Raw genomic sequence first — 23,895 nt, 5'->3', positions numbered from 1 at the left:
GAGAATATGTAAACCCGGATGAGGTTTATTACCTACCTCACAGACTGCTGTGGTTGGCACGAGCGGCATGGGCAAGTACAAAGCTCTCAGTGCACTGCTGGCTGCTGGATGACAGGGACCTCCGTGGTGATCTCTGAAAGCGGCTCCGTCGGTTTAAGTAGCTGCTGGCAGTCCAGCTCCGCTGGCGCTTGCGCAGGTACTCCTTGTAGTTTTTGGTGAGCAGTGTGTAGAGGAATGGGTTGATGCAGCTGTTGCTGTAGGTGAGACAGGTGGTCAGGTAGTTGATGTTCCGTGTGGCCTTTTTGGAGAGGGATAGTGACAGGGACGGGTAGAACTGACCCAGGAGTTGCCAGATCCAAAAGGGCAAGAAGCAGGCCCAAAAGAGGAGAACGATGGTGAAGATCAAGTACAGAACCTTCTGATTGGGCAGTTTCTTGGTCTGTTTGAAGGTTTCTGTTTGGGAGATCCAGTAGGTCCGGGCCAGACGGATGTAAAGGTAGCCGATGATCATGCCAGGGGCCACAATACTGGTGCAAAAAAGAATTGAGATGTAGATCTGGTAGGACAGTGGACTTATGGTTGGCTGACACATGAGTTTGTTGGCCACCTGTGTGAGCTGGATGCTTATGAACATGGGCAAGGTGAGCACAAGAGAGGCCGCCCACACAAAGAGCGCTATGGCCTTGCGGTAACTCTTTGAGCGCTTTACAGTGTCCAGGGGCTTGAGGACAGCGAAATAGCGTTCTGTGCTCATGACTGTCAGTGTGAAAATACTGGCATGCATAGTGAGGAAGTCCATGCTAATCAGCACACGGCAGCCGGCCTCCCCAAAATGCCAGCCTTTCAGGAAGTAGGTGCACACCACAAAGGGGATGGTCAACAGGTAGAGGAGGTCTGCTAGTGCCAAGTTGATGATGTAGATATACATGGAGGCAGCTGAGCGCATAGAGTGGCACATGACCACCAGTGTGTAGATGTTTCCGGACACACCAACTAGACACATGATGGACAGCATACTGCTGATGGTGAAGGTTGTGGCCATGCCCTCAGAGGAGCTGTTCTGTGGGGGATCAGTGGCGTTGGGGATCCGCTCCACCTGCACTGCCAGGGGTTCCATTGCCACGGTGGTCATCGCTGCTGGACAACAAGAGCAACGGGTGTGAAGCGGAGAAGCGTCAGTGGCTTTGAAGGAAAATGTCAGTTTTACAGACATTCCAAAGTAATGACTGTGTATGTGTGTCACTGTGTCCATATATTTAGTATTGGTACAGAGTTTTGAGCTGCTTCTAAACTGCCTTTGAATTAAAAAAAAGAGAACATTTTGATGTAGAAATTGTATATTTGAAATAAACCAAAAGCAAAAATACAGGGTGAACAACAGTAAAAGGGACAAATTTTTAGAAAGAAAACTTCACCTTAACCCAACTCAATGGTATGGTCAAAGGACTAGACTGGTAAAAAGCTAAAGAACGTTCTCTCCTATGTATGTTTGTGTTGTGAGTCCTGCACAGATATTATTATACAGCTGACCAACACACCATTGTCCTTTAATGACAATCAGTAATGTGTAGCTTAAAAAAAAGGCTGGGTTGTCTCAATAGCACACTATATATGACGGCAGACTTCATGAGACACAAAAACATACAATTCAAATGAAATCTGAATGTCTTACCTTGATTCTATATAGCAGAACGGAGTCCTTGGAGACAGCAGTTCACCAATTCCATTCAGTCACTGTGGTTTAACTCATTGCTCCTCTGATTTTGTTCATGTGCAGGTATTAACCGTTTCACCACCAAATGATCGCAGGATTGCATTTTGGAGGAAAAATTTTCTTGAATCACAATATGTCCATTTTTAATGCCTGCCTGTCATGAAGCAATATGGCATAATCTTTCTGTCAAAAAAAATGTAAACATGAGGGAGAGAGCTGTTTACAACAAGTATGCAAAACTTTGCTCCTAGCAATGAAGTCATCAACGATTTTAACAAGCGAACGCACAGACGTAGAAAAGACGAAATGAAAGAAAAGGTCAAAATTAACATTTAAAACATACAAGCAAAAACAAAGTAGAAAATACAGGAAAATGCAGGTTTTTGGCGTAAGCTGCCTAATGTGAAGGACAGAAGTGAGAGGAGGAGAAGATCCCTGTTTCCACGAGCAGACAGAGAGCGTGAGTGTAAGCGAGAGGGTCCAAGAGGAGCAGGCACTCGCACCGGAGCGCAGGGTGGGAGGGTGAGACGAGCAGAGCGAGTGGTACAGAGAGAGAGAGAGAGAGAGCGAGAGAGAGTGGGGGGGGGGGGGGGGGGAGCGGTAGAAATTAAGAGGGAAAGGGGTTGGTCTGTCAGGAGGCACACTGGGAAAATGTTGCACCCTCTCCCCCAGAGTGCCTGCTCATGCCCAACTGCTGCCCCATACTCATCCCTCCAGGGGCAGACCCTGCCTTCTACATTGCTTGGCCACATACAGGTCAGATTACTGACCAAACCAGCAGCTGCCTACACAGTCCACATACATGCCATTAGGGTTTTCTGCCAAAAAAACCTCATTGTGCAAAAACCTCAGCCACTGGGTTCAACAACAGCTTTTCTGCTGTAACTTGCTAAATGACATATTTTATAACAGAAAAACATTTTTTTTTCTTACTTTCATTCAAAATTGCTTGGAGCATAAATGATCTCAACATATTAAAATGTTGTCCAGTATGTAGTGTGGTTTGTACATCTCTACCAGAGCAGGAGAATACAGATTGGAAGGAGGGTGTATGAGAGCGTACCACTGCTGCAACTCTCTCTCTTGCCTCTATTTCTTCATGCCCTGCTGGCTGCAGTGTTACCCTCCACAGCAAAATCAAAAAGCAATAAGTACAAGGTGATGCTGTGCAAGCTGCAAGAAGCGTTTTCACTCTCCAGAAGGTCATAGAAGGCTTCGTGATCCGTATGCGTCAAAAGATGCAGGTGGGCTGTTCTACTGCAGCCAGATGTCTGCATGAAACCAGCAGTTTTAAAGAATGGCGTATTAGATGTGGGAAAAGTCATATACATTGAGCAGCTTTCTGTGATTGCTGTTTGATTACTATGGTACTGCGGAGGCAGGGGGTTTGGCTGGGGCCTGCTCTCTGGTGTGTCTGGGGTTCGAGTGCTGCTTGTGGTGCCTTGCACCTTGTGTCCCCTCTCCCTGTGGCCTTGCCCCCTCAGTTGCCAGGTTAGTCTCCAGCTTGCTGAGGCCCCACTTGGGACAAGCAGATTCAGGCAGTGTGTGGGTACTGTGGAGTCTGAGGACTGAAAGAGCCTAAAGAAAACCTAAGGAAATTCGTTCACTCATAGTTGATTTGTGGAGCATTGATCTCTTAAATTCATGTAATGTGTAAATGTTCATGCTCTATAACTTTGAGATCAGAACTGTTTAGCAATGGATAAATCTTCATGCACCAACTCACGTAATGTAAATGTAAAAAAATAAATATTAGGAAGATGATCAGGAATTGCTGATATTTGGATAAAGTTTTATGCAGCTATTCATGTGATGTGCATTGATTCACATGATGGAAAGTAACAAACTAACTGTACTTTAAAATCATGCATCTGCATCTAAGTCTCTCTGCAATGTAATGCACACATTGTATTTTCTGTGAGATGTACGTTGCTTTGGAGAAAAGTGTCTGCTAAATGAATACTTGTAAATGTGAACATGAACTAGTGCACATTTCCTATTGTGTCTGAGCAGCACTCTTTTTGTTTGCTGTCTGTCCTGTTTTCACATTAACAGGCTCAGTATTACCTGATTATAATTTTAAAGGGTGGACTGTTGCCAAAATCTCAGAGTCCCTTCTGGAGTTCCTGCGCGGTTCTGAGTATAATTTTCACCGGAGTGTCAACAGACTTCGAAATAGAAAAAGTGTTTGCATGTAACCTGTTTTGAAGGATTGTTTCCAAGCCAAATTCAACTTTTTTCCCCTGGAAGCCATAATATTTGTCTTATCTCCCCTGGTGTGTTGCTAAAACAATCTTTTAAGACTAATCCAGAGATTAGGTATCAAGCTGCAAAAACATTACTGGTATGTCATATTTAGGAATGGCTAGTGGTAAACCCTACAGTGCCTTCCACTATGCCCATTTACAAGACTTTTGCAGGCCAAGCTACTCGAGTAGCCTTACAAAAAAATATTTAGATTTTAATTATTATTACTACCAGCAGAAGTGCAAGTAGTTGTTGTTATCATTATTCATTCATTTAGCTGACACTTCATTTCAGAGAAATGTGCAGTGTGAGATCAGAAGACTAAGGTACTTACAGTGATTTTATCCATTCATACATTAGAATAACTTTTGTTACATCAGCTCTAGGGTAAATATCTTGATCAGAGGTACTACTTCAAGAGCAGGATTTGGAGCCTAAGTCCTGCAGTAACAAGACAGCTGCTCTATCCATGATGCTACCTACTGCCTCAGTAGTGTTTGTGGTAGTAATTTTAATAGCAGCAATAGTATATTTTAAAATGGTATGTGTATGGTCCATATTGTCTAATAATGACTGAGGAGGCATATAAAAAAGGTTTGCAGGAAAGGGATTCAAAGAGGAATGTGCAGTGTTCAAATTCAGAACTTGTGCTACAGACTGTTATTTGAATTAGAATTTTTTTTCTTAGTGTTAAAAAGTTTAAATACTGTGTGGAGTTATTTATGCATTATTGTGTGAACGGCAGGCACCTTCAGTCACTGAAGGTTAAATCACTGCAAATGAGTTTTGTGCAAATGAGAAGGAAATCGCTTCCAGCATGTTCCATATGACGTGTTCAAAGGCCTGGGGCTGGTGTCTGCTCTTCATTTATGTCCTGTCAGAGGCTGATGCGTGTGTTAAATTCAGTGAGTGTGACCCCAACCATTTATGAGGAAATTTTTGGCACGTTCACCACTGCCATATTCTCACAGTGCTGTCAACCCCTCTTGGCTCCTCCCTTTCCCTTCTCCACCACCAGCCGCAATGCGTGCTCCACACACACATTCTGCACGTGCTCAGATTTGGATTTTTTAGATTTCTCAGTTTTTGAAAATATTCATTCCTTCTCTTATAGCAAATAGAGAGGGAGACAAAGGAAGAGGAAGAAGAGGAGCTCTCAGCAATGTCTGGGTCACCAGACTGAAATCCCATGCCAAGACTTGCCTCTGGAAACACAATGAGAAAATCTGGACACTTCAGATAAACTTGTTGCATTAGAGGGGGGCATTTTGCGATTGTGTGACACGTCACGTACTGCTCCTGATTCTGTGCCTCTCTCTCTGGTATTGCTTCAGACCCATGGGAAAAAGAATAGTTCTCATTTTTAAAATACAGTATGCATTCATATACACACACACACACACACATTTTCAGAACCGCTTGTCCCATACGGGGTCACGGGGAACCGGAGCCTACCCGGTAACACAGGGCGGAAGGGACACACCCAAGCAGGACTCGAACCCCAGACCCACCGGAGAGTAGGACTGCGGTCCAACCCACTGCGCCACTGCACCCCCTAGCATTCATATACTATAAGATGAATTAACCTGATTGGAGATTACAATGGACAACAAAGTTTTTTAAGATTTTGGTTGAATTTTGGTTTTGTTTGCACTGAAACAACAAACAATGGGAAATGAAGTTGCTTATTTTGAAGGGTGCAGGAGATTAAGCATGATTGTTTCAAAGCCTGGATCAGGATGGATCCCTTAATGGATCGGGGACTTGTCGTGGTGGAAGGGCTTGCGTGATAGGGATCTCCAGAGCTATATATGGGAAATGGGGGCAATGCCTTTCAGGAAGCAGGAGGGGGCTGGGTGGAGCGTCACGTCACGGACCCTTGCAGTAGAAACTGGCTCTTGGTACGTGGAATGTGACCTCACGGGGGGGAAAGGAGCCGGAACTGGTGCAGGAGGTTGACAGATACCAATTAGATATAGTTGGGCTCACCTCCACTCACAGTGAACAAAACTCTTTGATAGGGGGTAGTCTCTCTCCTCCTCAGGAGTTGCACAGGGTCAGAGGCCCCCTGGGGAGTGTGGGGATATTCACAAGCCTCCAGCTGGCTGCCATACAGTTGGAGTTTGTCCCAGTGGACGAGAGGATTGCCTCAATGCAACTTAAGGTCGCAGAGAGGAAAACTTTGACTGTTTGTGGTTATGCACCAAACAGCAGTTCAGAGTATTCGACCTTCTTGGAGAGAGTGGGTGGGGTTCTGGACAGGGCCCCACCTACACACTCTATAGTCCTGCTGGGGGACTTCAATGCTCACGTTGGCAATGACTGGGAAATCAGAAGTGGGGTGATTGGGAAGAATGGCTTGCCCAATCTAAATCTGAATGGTGGAATGTTATTGGATTTCTGTGCTAGCCATGGTTTCTATAACAAACACCATGTTCGAACACAAGGATGCTCATAAGTGTACTTGGTACCAGAGCTCCTTAGGTCAAAGGATAATGATTGGCTTTGTAGTCGTTTCATCTGACTTGAGGCCACATGTTCTGGACACCTGGGTGAAGTGAGTTGCAGAGCTGTCAACCGATCACCATGTGGTGGTGAGCTGGATCAGATGGCGGGGAAAACTGACGGACAGACCTGGTAGACCTAAGGACATAGTGAGGGTGTGCTGGAAACGACCGTCAGAGGACCCTGTCTGGAATAATTTTAACTCCCACCTCTATGAGAACTTCTCCCATGTCCCAGAGGAGGTAAGGGACAAGGAGTTTGAATGCACCCTCTTCAAAACCTCCATTGTGGAAGCAGCCAAGTGCAGCTGTGGCTAAAAGCTTGTTGGTGTCAGTCCCGGCGCCAACCCAAGAACCCACTGGTGAACGCCGGTGGAGAGGGAAGCCGTCAAGTCAAAGAAGGAGGCCTTCAGGGCCTGGTTTGCTCTGGGGACTCCTGACTCAACAGATAGGTACCAGCAGGCAAAAAACGCAGCAGCGGCAGCAGCTGCAGAAGCAAAATCCAGAGCATGGGAGGAGTTTGGAGAGGCCATGGAAAATAACTTTCGGTTGGCCTCAAAGAGGTTCTGAAGAATCATCCGGTGGCTCAGGAGGGGCCGGAGAAGCTTCGCTCAAGCTGTGCTCAGCAAAGGTGGAGAACCTCTGACCTCAATGTCGGGAGGTGGAAGGAGCACTTTGAGGAACTCCTAAACCCGAGAGATATGCCTCCCTTACAGCAGTCAGGGCCAGAGGCTTCTGGAGTATCAGAGTCCATTTTCCTGGTGGAAGTCACTGAGGTAGCTGGAAAGCTCTGCAGTGGCAAAGCAACAGGAGTGGATGAGATTCACTTGGAACTACTTAAGGCCCTGGATGTTGTGGCGCTGTCTTGGCTGACACGCCTCTGCAGTGTTGCATGGTCCTTAGGGACAATGCCTTTGGATTGGCAAACTGGGGTGGTGATCCCTGTCCTTAAGAAAGGGGACCGAAGGTATGTGCCAACTATTGGGGTATCACACTTCTCAGCCTCCCTGGGAAAGCCTGTGCTAGGGTGCTGGAAAGGAGCCTACGGTCAATAGTTGAACCTCAGACTGAAGAGGAACGATGCGGATTCCGTCCTGCCCGTGGAACAGTGGACCAGCTTTTCACCCTCTCACAGATAACTGAGGGGGCATGGGAGTTCGTTAATCCAGTCTACATGTGTTTTGAGGACTTGGAAAAGGCCTACGACCGTGTTCCTCGAGGAATTCTGTGGGAGATGCTTCGGGAGTATGGACGGTGCCAAAAGGACAACATCATCCGCAAAAAGCAGAGACATCACCTTCCGGCCCCCACGTAGAATGCCCTCCTGACCTCGGCTGTGCCTCTATATCCTGTTCATGAAAACGACAAACAGGACTGGGGACAAGGCACAACCTTGATGGAGTTCAACACCCACAATGAGCAGGCTTCATTTCATGCCGAGTATGCGGACACAGCTCTCACTCCGTGTGTACAGGGACCGAATGCATTTGATGTATGTCCTGTTTTCATGATTCCAACAAATGTTTTCCATTGCATGCATAGGGAATAGGTAGGCGAGACATCGTAGCGTGTCAGACTTTTAGTTTTCTTTACCAGCATGAAGGAATTGCCATTGCCTTAGGTTTGTGTCTTTGTGACAATACACAGCTGCAGTGTACTTCAATTTAAATGGGGAAACACAGCTCCAACCTTATGTTTTCCAAGGCAAAGTGCAGATGCAGCACTCAGCTCAGACTAAAGTGAGCAAGATCTGCAATACTGTTTCTTCAGTCACGCTGACACCGCTATATTGCTGGATACAACAATAAACTGCTGCAGTTAAGACTATGATCAAAATACTTACACACTCTAGTAGCTCCTTATGGGAATCGAGGCTATAAGCAGCATTCTGAAGCGATGTGCATACAGTACACTTCACCTTACAATACATATGATATATAAGAAGACCACCGTCACATTGATGCCTCGAAGCATACACTAAAATGGTTTGCAGCCGAGCGTGAAGCGGTTGGTATGAGGATCAGCACCTCCAAGTCTGAGTCCATGGTTCTCCCACAGAAAAGGATTACTGGGAGCAGCGGCAGCAGTAATGGGGTCGCTGTACCAGACTGTAGTAGTGAAGGGGGAGCAAATAGAGGCAAAGCTCTCTATTTACCTGTCGGTCTATGCCCCTACCCCATTCAAGCAGCTGAAATGAGTTTTCTCTGCAGGGTGGTGGGACTCACTCTCCATGACAGGGTGAGGAGTTTGACCATCCAGGAGGATCTCAGAGTAGAGCCGCTACTCCTCTGCATTGAGAAGAGCCAGTTGAGGTGGTTCCCTTGAGCGCCGCCCTTTGGAGGTATACCAGGCACGGCCAATTGGGACGAGACCCTGAGGTTGGTGCAGGACCCGCTGGAGAGATTATATCTCCTAGTTGGCCTGGGAGCAGCTGGGGATCCCCCAGGTTGAGCTGGAGGAAGTTGCGAGGGACAGGGACGTCTTGGCCTCTCTGCTCTTCCTATTGCCACTACGACACTTCTAGGACAAGCGGGCAAGAAAATGGATGGATGGATGGATGTTTCAAAGCACAGCTTGACAAGTTTGAAAAAAATGCTCCAGACCTCTTCTCGGTGTTCAATAGATCTCATATGTATCTTGAAGAAAAATGGTATCATTTTACGAGTTCTCGTATTTTCCTTTCCTGAGGATAGGGATTCACTGGTACTGCATTCTTACTTGCCTGAAAGCATATTTCAATAAATATCTTGTTGAACAGAATGATCCTGGACCTCCTACCCTCACTCTAGCAGTGATGATTCATCACTGCATTCATGATGTAAATGAGAAAATTTTGGTCTGTGCTTGGACGTCATTGTTCAGTTTGGCCACTTGGGTTCATTTATAGTATTAAGTGAATTAAATGCCTTCTTGCCCATCTTCAGCCAAGTACAAGAGAGATAAGGCAGGAAGAGAGTCTGAACAAAGCAGTGGCATCACTAGTGGGGCGCAGGGGGTGTGGACCACACTGGGTGACACCATCAGAGGGGGTGACACCAAAATGAGTGTCTATAAAATTTCTGTGTAGTGTTTCAGCAGAAATGTATTGTTTTTAATGAAGATATCCCTATAGTTAGTTATAACAACAAAAACATTTTTCGTAAGCCCAGCTTACATGTATCAATATACCTACAAGGCTAAAACTCTATGCTCATTTACTTTTTGAACCTTCTAATGCATTCCGGTCAGAGCTGTCAACGCTTCGAATCACATGGTTTCATCTGCATATGCTACAAGCACACACTGTTGTTTTCGTTGCTGCTGGTGTTTTTATAGTTGCAGATTTTTAAAAATTTTCTGGTGTTTTAGCTACAATATTGTGGTAATTCGTATTTGTGAACATATATCAATAACGTTAAACATAATTTTGATGTAGTTCTTAAACGTTTTCACTTAAAATTCTATTTTTCTCTTACCGAATTTTCACGTTAACCACATGAAACTATGTAAATGTAAATACATTTAGGCTGTGCGTATGGTATTGTAATTTAAAGCTGTAATTTTAACTTTGCTAGTTGTTTATGTCACTACTATTGCCATTACATTTAGTGATATATCGGAATTACCAAGGGGGGTGCGGTGGGTTGGACCACGGTCCTCCTCTCCGGTGGGTCTGGGGTTCGAGTCCCGCTTGGGGTGCCTTGCGACGGACTGGCGTCCCGTCCTGGGTGTGTCCCCTCCCCCTCCGGCCTTATGCCATGTGTTACTGGGTTGGCTCCGATTCCCCGTGACCCCGTATGGGATAAGCGGTTCTGAAGATGTGTGTGTGGGAATTACCATTTATGAGTAACATTAGTACAAAAACGTTACTAAGGATTCTGTATGGTCTGGTACAGGAGGAGGTCCATGGTGGGGCGTGACACCATGAGTTAGCACACTGATGATGCCAACCCTAGTGACGCCACTGGAACAAAGAGGTCTGTAGTACAGTGGTTAAAGACCCACTCTTCTGAAGCCTTTCATAAATGCAAAGTCTCTCTTGATTCCTTTTGTTGAAAGCTTATGTGAAAGACAGTGTCTGCATGTCCATCCTATCAATGGACTATAAGAGTTTCTCAACCGGGCAGATTTAAATATCTGTGAAATGCCCCGGTGACTGACAACACATAAATACTGCTTTTATGACTCATCGGCATGAAGAGGCACATAAGGGCCATACCAACTTCACACCAAGGTTAGTGTCAACCTAATGTACTTCTCACTGCTCCCTTCATATTCATTTACATTATTTTTCATTTCAGTCTTTTTGGTATAATAAAGAAGGAAAAAACCAATCGGTTCAAAGCTGTCTCGGTAAGGCAGTGCAGAACACCATGTCTGCTTACAAATGTCACATCTGTTTCAAGAGCAGCTGTCAGGTGTAATCCCTTTCAAGCTGACACCAGTGGCAGGTTTGTATCAAGTTCATGTTTTCTGTCTTGGGGTGAGTATCACTTTCCACTGGACAGAAACATGCTCTGAGTAGATTGTTGGACTTCTGTGTATGGGTATGTATGGGTTTTCCTGCCGTCCAGAGATGCTGGACAGTACATTGACAGTCGCTAAGCACAAAGATCCAGTACTTTCTGTTTAGACGCTAGGTGGGTTGGCCTGCTGCTTATGGTTCATTGTTGTGATCGACTGGTCTCAAGAGAACATGTCTTGCCCCATTGTGTGTAATCACTGTAGGAAGATCACTGCTGTGATAGGCAAATAAATAAAGTAGAGTTCAGCTCAATTCATGTCGCACCCTAGCCATTCCACCTCCCACTTTCAAAAAATGCAGAGGTCCTGCATCACACCACATGTCATCGGTCAGAACCTGAAAACTGTCTGAAGACTCACCACTTGCACTTGCGATATGATTAACACACAGGATCTGTCAAAGACCTGTGAACTCTGCAGAATTTTCAGTCTTGAATATATTTTCACAGTAACACTCATGAATGTGGTGCATTGGGTATCCTCCAGTGAATCAGACCTTTCTGAGAGAAGGGTCACCAGGGGCATTTTAAATGCTTCTTGCTTCGGTAGGACTTTAATTTTGACAGTTTCAAGGGCAGCTGCTATGTCCCCGGGTACTCTGCACATAGTTGCTCCTTAACCATTGAAGCTCCCTGTCAAAATGAATTAGCGACTGACTCACTATGTTTCCAGCCGCTGTGGACTCACTTCAGGTCTCCTGCCCTTCATTATCCAGTTAGTCATCACTGGAGAGCCCTGTTTTGATAGTTACATTCACGTTAGTGCAACCCTCTGGGTGGAAAAAAATACATCTCGTGAAATGCAGACCAAATCCAAACAAAGCTGTCTTGGGGTGGGGGGGGGCAAAGACCCCTCCTGCTCACTTCTATTGCGAAGAAGGAGTGTCAGGGCAGCTTCCTGTTGCAGCGATGACGTGAGGGAGCCTGAACGGTGCTACACTGCCATCTAGCAGCTGCTCGTGAAACGGCTCCGGCAGAGGGGAGGCGGTTTCAACTGCTCTCCAGCTTCGAAATGTGGTCAAAGCGCCAGCGACTTGAATTTCGAACTGTACTTGAGTGCTCGTGCTAATCGCCTGTACAGAACCTGCTCTAAGCACTTGGTTTGGAATTTTTACCGCTCTGTAAGTGTTGTGGGGGAGGTCTCATATTTAGGTTCGTTTTTGTTTGACGATCTTGTGTGATGTCCTGCGCTAGAGAGATATCGTTCCAGTGTATTTATTGCTCCACATGTTTTGAGGAAAGTTTCATGCAAAATATTTCATTGTTGAAGCTGAGACCACACATATTCTGAACTTCAGCCTGCATGTTGCATTTTTTTTTTTCATCTAAGCATGTCTAGTACATGTTCTTTTTTATTCCAGACAATTTTTATAGAATGCGACCCTTAACAAGGAAGATCCCCACAGCCTCAGCAAGGGCAGCACTCAAAACACACTGGAAGGGATGCCGAGCCTGTAGCAGACTTCATTTGACTTCCTTTTCCCACACATTCCCAAGGTTTCACTGCAGATTTCATTTTTTTGTGCCCCATACAGTGTCTCCTCTAGGTCTCATGTTTTCAGAGGCCACTGCAGGAGGACTGTAAGAAGCAACCAAGAGGCTCATTCGTGAAACTGTGTCCTGGATTGGTATGCAAGTACCACAGTCTGAAGCATGACCTGGACTTTCAGGTCAGGTGATGGGCACTGAACAATATTATAGGTCTGCTTTAAATTATTCAGGACTGCTCATATATACTGGAAAACACCTTTGGCTTCAGATTCCTGCTCCTGTGTGGGTTATATATGGTTGTGGTAGTTGAATATTTTTCCTCGGTCATATTGGTCTGTCCTCCTCTGCCAGATGGTGACGTATTCCATCTGGACCTTGCCTGCCAGGACGGCTTAGGCTGCAGAGCGGAGAACCGAGAGGTGGGAGGGTTGTTTGGCGACACGTTATCCCTCCCGCCACAACTGTCACATTGCTGCGTAATTGGCTACATCTGCCTGAGAAGAGGTTCCTGAGAACGTCCAGGGACAGCTCGTTCTCATTTTTCGTCTCATTTTTTTGCCCCTCACACGTTACACAGCCTGCCTAATGAAAGCATTGTTTAGTGCAGATCGACAAAATTACAATCGCTGGACTTGAAGCAGCATTCCACAGTCAATATTCTGTCACAGTGTGTTTCCGCTTTTACCTTACTCTGCTATGACTCTGTCAAAGAGGACTGCGGTACAGCGGAGTTGCGGAGACTGCATGCCAGCCCATATTTCCCTATGGGTCAGTGGGAAACAGAGTAGCATGTTACAGCCTGGAGACCTCCGACTTTAAAAACACAGTTCTGTATACACAGGGCAGACCGCTGCTGCTGAACTGACAGTTGCTCTCTTCTGAAGCTCTGGTGTCAAGTCAACATGATTCTTTTCAGCTGCCTACTATTTGCTGTGGTGGCCTTAGTCCCCTTTGTGAACCATCAAGCGCTGCCAGATAAAACACAGCATGTCGGCCGCATCTGCTGTCCCAGGACTGGCAGCACACAACATTCTGGCCTGCGCTGTAAATAGCAAATTATGCGCACAGACTGCGCTGTCTCCCTGTAAGTGCCTAAAAGCTTCATAACTTCTTTCAGTATCCAGCTTCCAGTACACTTAGGTCTCTGATGTTCTCCTTAAGCAGTCCTATTTCCAGCGGTCCAGGTTCACGGGTAGCACCGTAGTTTTAGGCAGTGCACAAGGCAACAAAATAGGGCTGAGGGGTCATCCCATTGTATTTTGGAGCAAGTTTCTCTACATGAAATGCGCCATCAAACTATAGAGCAGTGAAATGGGTCTAAAACTATTATATAACATAAATGCATGACAGGGGGCGCGGTGGGTTTGGCCTGTGCCTGCTCTCCGGTGGGTCTGGGGTTCGAGTCCAGCTTGGTGTGCCTTGCAATGGACTGGCGTCCCGTCCTGGGTGTGTCCCCTCCCCTTCCAGCCTTACGCCCTGTGTTGCTGGGTTAGGGGGACAAGCGGTTTCAGACAATGTGTGTGTGTGTGTGTGTGTGTAAATGCATGAACATAAGCAGGTACAGGCACCTGATATTATCAAAAGAAAGAGGTAGGTGATATAAAAGCATAAATGGGTCATTAATGTGTTGGAGCACAAACACATTAAGACTGTTTGACTTCACTCTGTGTGAATCTTGAACTCAGTCTTTTGCTGTAGGTTCACCGACAGTAATGCTATCTTGACATCCTCATTCTAACTCTTTTAAAAAAAAAAAAAAAAAAAAAAGAAAACTGTTAGGTTATATAATGTTTTCAGAAGAGTCTGACAATTTATCCAACTCAGAAAATCTAAAACAGTCAGATGGGTGTGGACCAGAAAGAAAGCCTCAGTGCTTTTCACTATTTTACTTAAATGTTAGTCTACTGCGAAGGGGGTGCAGTGGCGCAGTGGGTTGGACCGGTTCCTGCTCTCCAGTGGGTCTGGGGTTTGAGTCCCGCTTGGGGTGCCTTGCGATGGGCTGGCGTCCCGTCCTGGGTGTGTCCCCTCCCCCTCTGGCCTTATGCCCTGTGTTACCGGGTAGGCTCCGGTTCCCCGCGACCCTGTATGGGACAAGCGGTTCTGAAAATGTGTGTGTGTGTGTTAGTCCACTGCAGTTCTGAATTGTCTTCAGCCTGTATGTCAACATGAATGTGCCCATAATTATCTGTAGTCTGATCAAGATGACTTGGTGGAGTGATGGATGTGTTCACTTTCCAGTTTGGGTTGGTGTGCCCAGCTGACCTGACTATTATTTAATACCACGCTTACAGTAAGACTGATTATCCCAAAGAACTGTGAAAATGCTTTGTTCCTCTTTCCCATCGGCAGGGAGAGATGGGAACCAGTATGTTCCTAAGGCTGACTGCCAGCACTGCCCTTCACTTACCACACAGGATTAGGTCCTCTTCCCACCAAACAGTCCATTTTTGCATGCATCAGAGCATTGCTTTTATACTTGATCTGAAATGGCAGCGTTAACAAATGAAATTTTATGTGTGGAACTTAAGGGGTCAGGAAAAACTGAAGGTGGTCAAGGGATGAGATGTGATCGTGGTGGACGTTGTCAAATGTGTCATTATTGTCAATGAGAAGGTCAACGGAAACACAACGAACTGATTATTTTAAAGACACACAGTTTCATCATGGACTGTTGCTATGGTCACCTGCTGCCACCACACATGACTGTTGCCTATGGGCCATGGAGATCATATCTGGTACTCCCCTTAATTTTCAGAGCATCAGCACAATAGGGAGAAACACACACACACACACACACACACACACACACACACACACACACACACACACACACACACACACTTTCAGAACCACTTGTCCCATACAGGGTCACAGGGAACCAGAGCCTACCCAGCAACACAGGGTGTAAGGCCAGAGGGGGAGGGGACACACCCAGGACAGGACACCAGTCCATCGCAAGGCACCCCAAGTGGGACTCAAACCCCAGACCCACCAGAGAGCAGGACTGTGGTCCAACCCACTGCGCCACCGCACCCCCTTGGGGAGAAACATTCCTGCCTAATTATATTTTAATCTGTGACTTGTACAAGCTGTATGTCATGGCCCTCTTGCTTAGGGAAACAAAAAGATGGCGAATGAGTGTCATTGTACAATAGGGTTTCCTTTCTCTCAGTTAGCAATTAGATGTTTGTACACATTGAACTGAACAGAAGGAGAGGAAAACATAGGTAGTTCTTCGAGATGCAGCCAGCTCTCTCTCCTAGCAAGAGCGACATATAAACCTTTTATTTGGCAGCAGTCATCATTAACAGAGAATTTCTCTCGTAAGGGCACAAGAAAGGTCCTCACTAATTCTCGCTGCACCTGGAGCGATGAGTATTAACATTCACCACGTGGTAGAAGCTGACAACTTCTGGCACCCAGGCAGCAGTTCAACTCATACTCTGCACATTAATTTGACATAGAGGGAAAAACAGCTGTCTTCTCATCTGGACCAGCTACTCAAACCAAGCCAGCAACCTGTATACTGAATCCTCCATCTTGACCTTAGGCCTGTTAGATACACTTTAAGCAAACCTCAGCTGGCAGAGCAGAGGAGGGAAAATATAATGGAAGGAGGCTGGTTTAAAAGAAGGAAAAGCAGTAGGTGGTGTAGTGAGTGAGGGCATGATCATGATACCTGAAATTTACAAGATCATGGTAAAGTACATTACCTAAACCAACCAACATCTACAACTGCTTGCCCTGAGGCAAGCCAGAGCCTTGCCCAGCAATGTAGGGTACAGGGACAAGTGGATACACCCAGGGCAGGACACCAGTCCATCACAAAGCACCCCAAGCAGGACTTGAACCCCAGACCTGCCACACAGCAGGCACAAGGCAAACCCACTGCACCCCACTCCCTAAAGGCTGATGGCAAAATCTTCTAGCTATATCAATCAGTAAAACTGCAAGGCACTTTATATGAAAGACCTGCCTAAACAGTAAAGACAACTTTTGGTTTAAATTTCGTCTTGGCAGTTGCCTGCAGACCTGGGACACAGTCAGAAGTCTCATTGCTGCAGAACAGTGCTTGAGGCACGCTGGGGTAACCGGAAGTAGAGTATCAACTTTCCTTGAGCTCTTCATCTTTGCCTTACTTTGAAATAAACAACACGAGTGCTTACAAATACAGGCTTTGTACTCAGTCCGGCACATTATAGCAGAGTGTCCATTAGCGTGTGTCACGGCATGCATGTTTACAGGATCATTGACATTGTTTAATTAATCCATGCACATACATGGAGGCACTTGCATGCAGGCACACACAGACGGACACACGCGCAGACTGGTAGACTATCCTGCTACGGCATTAATTTCTATGTCATGTGTTACATGAACAGAGATCTAGATAGTGATTACAGACATAATTTATGGGATGAAATCCCAGTCTGTTCCTTGTTCAAATGGTGCAAAATTCAGTGAACATACAGAACAAGTTGTTAAACATTTATTGAGCTCCAAATAGTTGTCAGGCCAGATTGCTCAAGTCCTCTGTGTAGTCGGTATTACTGTACCTGTGTGCAACATCAGTTTTGCCACAGCAGAGACATAAACTAAACACCTGAGGATGTAGAATACAACCCCTTAAGTGTACTTCGCACTTTATTTAAAAATATTCAATACATCCCCAGCAGCACCCAAGTGAGATGCTGCCAGTCTTGGACCAAAGGGGGTATTTGTGAGAGTCGGGCAGAAGCTGATAATGTGGTGTGTATGAGCTTTATCCTGAGGGCAACGTCAGCCTGTGTGGAATAAGGAAATATGTTCTTCTAAAGGGCAGCAATGGGCAGAAAGGCATTCTGGTAAGGTATGTCATGTGGGCATTTCTCCAGATAGAGACCTGTGATGACAGCCTGCAATAGCAATGTGTTTTCCAGAACGATTGGTTGAAGCCTGTAAACTGGTAGTATGTGGTGCTTCCTGCAAAGGCATTTCTTGTTTGCATGTTTTTCATGTACAGTGTTCTCCAGGATAATGCAATATTTATGTTATGTGGATTTTATTGAAATTACATTTATGGCTTGAGTTAGATTTTTTTTCACATTAATGATCTTTCTTGCTGTTAGGAAACAGAAAGTTGTGGCATCGTGACAGTGTAGTAATTATTGAGTCCCATACTGAAGCACTTAGTCCTACGGGTGAGACGTTCCATCTGCAACGTTGGTCAAAGGGCCTCTCATTTGCAGAGGCTACGTTTCCTTTGTTGTTGCTTTGTGATTTCACTTTGAGACCTCTGTAAACAGGAAGCCTGATGCACTTACCACATGTCATCAAAATGTACTCTATAAAAACAGGCATGTTTGCGGTTTAATCGTAAAGGTAAGAACACTGAAAGCGCAGAGGGGTGTTCAATGGCAGTGCTTGAAATGGGCAGAGGTGCGCAGTACATCGACATCTCATATCTTTCATATCTTCATGAGCGTATCAACACTTCACAGTGTACACAGCAACTTTTAGTGTGTCCATCCAACACTACCACCATCCCTTATATAACTACCTCTGTTTTACACACACGGAAGGAAAACGGACAGCAATGCCGGACTGCAGAAAAAACAAGTTTCAGGCCTCATATGAACACGTCACGCACACATGGGAGAACAAAATATGGCAATGAAATATATTTTTTCTTTTCTCACCATGCTTCTTTCTTGAGACTTTTTATTAAATGATACAACTCTGGGAGGGAATGTCTGGGAAGGCTTTACGGCATCAACCCCGAGCTCACGATGGGCCTCTTGGGAAGTCATCTGGATGACCTGTTCAAACAGACACGGGGGAGTAAGGCAGCATCTTCCCGGCAGCTCAAGAAAGACACATTGAAATACAGTACCATGGTTTATTTACTTTCTCCCTCCTCGCAGTATTCCCCTTTGCACACTGAGAAATCTGGAGGAGTGTATAAGGACAAGTAATTAACCTCGCCCAAAAATGCTGAGCAATTCAGAAGAGTGGAATCAGTAATCCTTCTCCACGTGGGCCATGTTAATGAGTACAGTACTCGGGTCCGAAGCAGGAACAGAACCCAGCTGGATTTGGAGCAATGAGGCTATGGGTACACTTGTCATCCTCTGTGCTTAATAACCAAATCTTCCAGGGCTTTGATGCGTGTTCTATTCTTTCTGTTTATTTAAAACTGTCAGTGGGAAGCTCTGCTCTTTAACGAAAGGCATCGCCGAATGTTCGTCACTCTCGAGCTGGGGGGGATTTGCAAGGCAGTCCACGATTAGACCGCAGAGTCAGAGGCATGCTATTGATATGTGCAGCTATGGGATTGGCAAGGGAATGCTACAGTATGAATAATGGAACAAAAAAAGCTGCTATTCTGCCGTTCAGTACATGTAATCCCCCCCTGCCAGGCTTCTCTCTTTGCTGAGAGAGCAACTCCTTGCATGATGCAAACTATGAACAGTCCTATGCCACCTGGGGCTACCAGGCATTTCCTTTGCAGGGTGGCCTGGTGCTGGGGTTCACCCAGGAGTCCAAGTTTACAGAACACCACTGATAGGTGATAACTTCTCCACTAAGTGCCCAAAGTCTTCTGGTTCTCATTTAATATCACCTCACATCTTGTGTTGCTCTCTCTTTGTCTCCTCTTCCTTTCCCACATAAACACCCAGTTTACATTTATTCATTGCACTGACACTTTTAAGCAATTTTGCAATTATTTACCTATTTATACAGCTGAGCAATTTTTACTGGATCAATTTAGGTAGAAGCACCTTGTTCAAGGGTACTACAGCTAGAGGTGAGATCCAAACCAGCAACTTTTGGGTGCAAAGGCAGCAGCTCTAACCACTATGCTACCAGCTGTCTGAGTTTACAACATGTAGGACCAGAGCAATGTGGCTGTGTAAAGTATGATCCCTAGAGGTTTGGGTTAATCAGCTTAAGCAACTGAAGTAATTGAAACAAGGATAAGCAGAAGGAGTCAAGTGAAGCACCTCGAACCCTACAGCTCAGTGAGCCGTAGCCCATCACTTTACCGTACACTGCTCGGAAGCTGCTCTTTGGAGCTCCTGTTCAGAATGAGCTCCGCTATCATGAAGCATAGGAGGCAGGTCGCTGCCAGGCTTCAAAGCAAAGAGTTGCTGATCCTATTCCTGTCATCATCACCGAAACGCAGGTGTGTGGGAGGCTCGGAGTGCTTTGTGCTGAGGAACGATTCCTCCTCTGCGTTACTTAATTACACTAACATTTATTTTCCTTGTGAAACCTTCTATTTAGATTTACTGACACAGTTTGTGTGTTTTACCTTTTAAGTCCCGTGCAGCATTCAAGTTCTTGTAAGTCATAGTGATTTTGTGAGCAGCACCTTCCCCCCCGTAAAATGGTACCTTGCATTTTTTTTTGGCATTTTTAATATAAACTCTTGACAGCCAACCGCCAAGGTTTTGTCTTAAAAAATGCTCGTGTCTAGCTTTTGTGTCAATATGTTCAGCAGGAACACTGTGTGCTTTTCATAAGCTTTTTTGCACTAGGTCTGGCTGGGCTACCCCTCTGCCTTTTAGGCTGTAGCAGTACAGCGGGTGAGTCAAGGCTCAGGCTCCAGGGGGCCCAATGGAGGCCCAAAACTTCCTTCATCCCAGGAATTTTGTGGCGGTGGGTCTCAGGGCATGTGTACACGTGTCGGTGACAGCTCCTGCCGGAATGCGGCCACCTTAAAATCAGCACAGACTCTTGAACACGCACAGAAATGAAGAGTGAGTGTTAAGTGAACTCTGCTGGAGTTGGTGGCTTGACAGGAGCTCGAGCGCAGTGTCGCGTGTCTGTTCGGCTCCGTGTCACGTACTGCCTGAGCGATCGCAAATTTTAGGACTCGTATTCTGTTGTCTCACGAAAAAGGCAGTAGAACCCCAAGCTATGGTATTTTTTAAGCTCTTACGAAGCTGTGGAGGAACACTATCGCTGTCATCTATTGCATGTCCTGAGGGACTACACAAAGGTTCGCCCTGAGGACCATGAGGATGCGGCGCCAGCAAAAGGGGAATAGATGCAATCTGTTGCAAGTACAGCCGACTTGCTTACCCCCCACAGATGAAGGAGTGAATGAGTAAGCAAGGGAACACCTGTTGTGTGGTGCACCCCGCTTCACCAGGCACTGGCAATGGAGGAGACTGATGGACAAGTGCGAGTTCCTTCTCCTGCTCGTGGCTCAACGCATATGCGGCTCGCCGCTGGGCCCTTCCCTTATCTTGGGCAGAACATCTGTCTTGGGAAAAGGAGCTGCCTCTCATTAGAGAGTCTGGGCCCATTTCCTCCCTAAGCTATTACTACAGTCAGAGGACATGGAGCTATTTGATGTCTTTTGGGAGGGCTGGGCTGGGCTGGGGTGAGAGGGTTCATTCCTCAGGGCTTCCCAGATGCTTCACAGTTACTTTGATTAGCCTTTGAATTTCAGCTTTGCATGAGTATTCCCCTCATCCCTCTTTTCTCGTACTTTTGGCTTCTGTTTCGGACACAGTCAGAATGGCCTCGGGTTCTACCAAGAGGTTTGAGTCGGCTTATTCTCCAGGGGCTCAAACAAGAACCACCTGGTGTGAGCGGGGGTAAAGATGTAATAAGTAAACCCTTCCAGCCTTGCAGTTCTCATGGATCCTCAGAGGTTTCGCACGGCCGCAGAGGATGAGAGCTGCTCAGTCCCACTATTTCACGCCTCTTGATGCTAAACTCGCCTCCGTTCTGTGGCGTTCGTAAGGAGATTCGTGTGAAGGCCTCCCTGCTGCTGGGGGAAAACACACACGAGGAGCAGCGTGAGGTCACAGGTGTGCACCCCACTCACCTCTCAAGTCGCAGGAACTATCTGAAATGCATTCAGAAATTCAGATTAAAGAATGACAAAAGAATACAAATTTAAATCTCAGCATTTCTAGCAGTGGTTTCACATACGGCACAAAGATAATTAATCATTGCAAATTTACTGACTGGGAAAATATTAATGAAACTGCAAATGCAGAGAGGTAAATGCAGTTGGCTTTCCTGAGTGCCCTGAATTCTAAATGTTTCATTTACAGTCTTCGCTTAGATCTTCTGCATCATTTATTAATGTCGTCTGATTAACTTGGAAGTGTGCCAAATTCACATGAATTACCTAACATATTTTGTTATTCATTTTCTACAGGCTGACAACACCACAGTGTGTATATATATCTTATCTTCTCTAGGGTATTAACTCATGATTAATACCTCACCAGATTTACATTCATTCCTTTAGCTGATGCTTTTAGGGTAAGTACCTTTTTTAAGGTTACTACTGCTCAATGTGGGATTCAAACCTGCAACCTTTGGGTCCAAAGGCAGCAACTCTAACTACTACACCACCAGTTCTATCTGCTAAGCAATCAGATGCCCCACACAAAGTACATCCGCAGCAGCACAGTTAGGGTAAGACAGTAAACCAATGTATCATCTATAGTCAGATATTTCAAATATATTCTGTTGTTTTGCTATAAATCCCCTCTGCAAAGAGATATTTGCAAGAACAGAAAAAAAAATCCCCTTATATCTTGTCATCTCACTCCTTCAGAAATTATTTGGAACAATGCCACATCACCGGTGTTACTGAGTCACATTGTTGTCTCAGTCGTCCTGATTTCACTTTTTAAAAAAGCATTTCCAGCTCAGTTATCTACCAATTTCAAGAACCAATTTCAAACCAATTTCAAGAACTGCTTGTCCCGAGCAGGGTCGCGGTGAGCCAGAGCCTATCCCGGAGACACTGGGTGTAAGGCTGAAGGGGTCGGGGGACACCCTGGACAGGACGCCAGTCCATCACAGACCACTCAGTTATCTATTTACCCATTATATAGCTTAAAGAAAAAAAAAGTTACATAATACCATCAGGAATATTCAGAAATTTCATGTAGCAAAAAATTTGAGTGTGTGAACAAAAGTTGTCTCTGTTTAAGGTTAGTTGTGTCCTGAGAGACAAGCTGAATAGTATCTGGAATAGATGTGCAGAGCCCAGGGATGTGGTGATGCTCGTACTGCAACAGCACGCCATCTCCATGGCAAGGTGATGACCTTCTGTGAGTTTTGTCTTCCTCTCACCTCTACACTTTCAACCTCTCTTCTGTATTTGACAATCATAACTGGTCCCAAGGTACAGGACCGCAGGTGTGCGCAGCACAGAATGGACTAACGTCACTGAAATTTTAGTTAAGAAATCAGACTTCCAGGACTGGGGCAACAAGAGAAGGTCTCCTTGGTGAGGGATTAAACAGCAAATATTCCTGGTGATGGGCTCAAGTTAAGGATGAGGAAAGAAAAAAAAAACTGTTCAAACACTTCTAAACAGTAGCAACTACTTCAGAGATAATTATCCATTTTATTCTGGGTAATTAAAACGTTGGAAGCGATAAATTAATGTTTTTTTAGCAAATTAATGAGCAAATTTACATCAGACTGAGAAAAAGAATCTTTTGAACATTAACATGTACTTAATATTTCTTTTCTTTTGCCAAGATACAAAAAGCTAAAGGATTCTGCATTGATGGAATACAAATGAAACACATTCTGTTGTTTTTAGAAGAACCACAGAGATGCATGAGACTTGGCTACATGGTTCATTACCTTCTATGGTTCCAACATCCTGTTCTTTGAAAGATCAGACACTGGGACATAGACGTCAGTGTGATCCATTATATGAAAAGCTCGAACGATTCAAAATTTGTCTGTATTCCATGTAAAGAAAAAAAAAAAACACCATAATAGGGAAATACGTTAATGTGACTGGGAAAAATAAGATAAAATGACTGAATTTATACAATACACTTCTTTGTTGATTAAGTCCTCTTGTATTGTTAGTCATGCAATGTATTTTTCCTGTGTTATTTCTGTGTTCTATCACTACTTGTATGTATGTTGCTGTAGCCTTGTCCCATTTCCATGGACATCAGTCACATTTTCATCCATATTATCTATATATCTAGAACACACACATTGCTTACCAATAAACGTAGAGTCTTTACACTGGCTTTCGGTTTCTCATAAAACCTAATTTATTAAAAAATTAGTATTTGCGAAGTGGTGATGTTCCAGTGAGACTCCTTTCCTGAAAAATAAATGCAAAAGGTTGATGAAAACATGCATGCCATACTCTAGGTGCAACCTGAAACACAGTGGTATGACTATAGGTGTGTTGTGAACACCTGTCTTCACTCACACAACCTGTGTGGATAAACATACAGGTTCCATTTTTCCTCCTTTCATGTACAGGCAGAGGAGCGCAGAGCCACAAACTGACAGTCCTGGAAAAACAGCGATGGATTTTTCCCAACATCACACTGCGCTGTCTGTATATTAATGGAGCTAATTTGCATGCAGACACTTCCCTGACCTGGCCAGCGAGAAGAGACCTCCTAGGAGGTTGGTCCACAAGACTGTCAGTAAAAGACAG

The 23,895-nt window shown here is 45.2% G+C and overlaps 1 protein-coding gene across 3 annotated transcripts in view; it reads right to left on the bottom strand.

Annotated features, from left to right (window-relative positions):
• uts2r (urotensin 2 receptor) overlaps positions 1–2,211 on the bottom strand; it is a 43,647-nt gene extending 41,436 nt beyond the window's left edge. For 2 of the 3 annotated variants that reach the window (XM_018762169.2, XM_018762168.2), the window contains exons 1-2: positions 1,673–2,211; positions 37–1,134 (exon numbers count right to left, since the gene is read on the bottom strand). In XM_018762169.2, coding sequence (XP_018617685.1) covers positions 38–1,132 — 1,095 coding nt within the window. In that variant the 5' untranslated portion in view covers positions 1,133–1,134; positions 1,673–2,211 and the 3' untranslated portion in view covers position 37. Of the gene's footprint in view, positions 1–36; positions 1,138–1,672 lie in introns of all 3 variants that reach the window. The other variant, XM_018762170.2, reaches the window with a different exon arrangement.
• Positions 2,212–23,895: the final 21,684 nt, after the last annotated feature.

Source organism: Scleropages formosus, chromosome 20 (genome assembly GCF_900964775.1).
Source record: "Scleropages formosus chromosome 20, fSclFor1.1, whole genome shotgun sequence".
NCBI classification, from domain to species: domain Eukaryota; kingdom Metazoa; phylum Chordata; class Actinopteri; order Osteoglossiformes; family Osteoglossidae; genus Scleropages; species Scleropages formosus.
The sequence above is the reverse complement of the archived record's forward strand: the minus strand, read 5'-3'. Positions and strand labels throughout refer to the sequence as shown.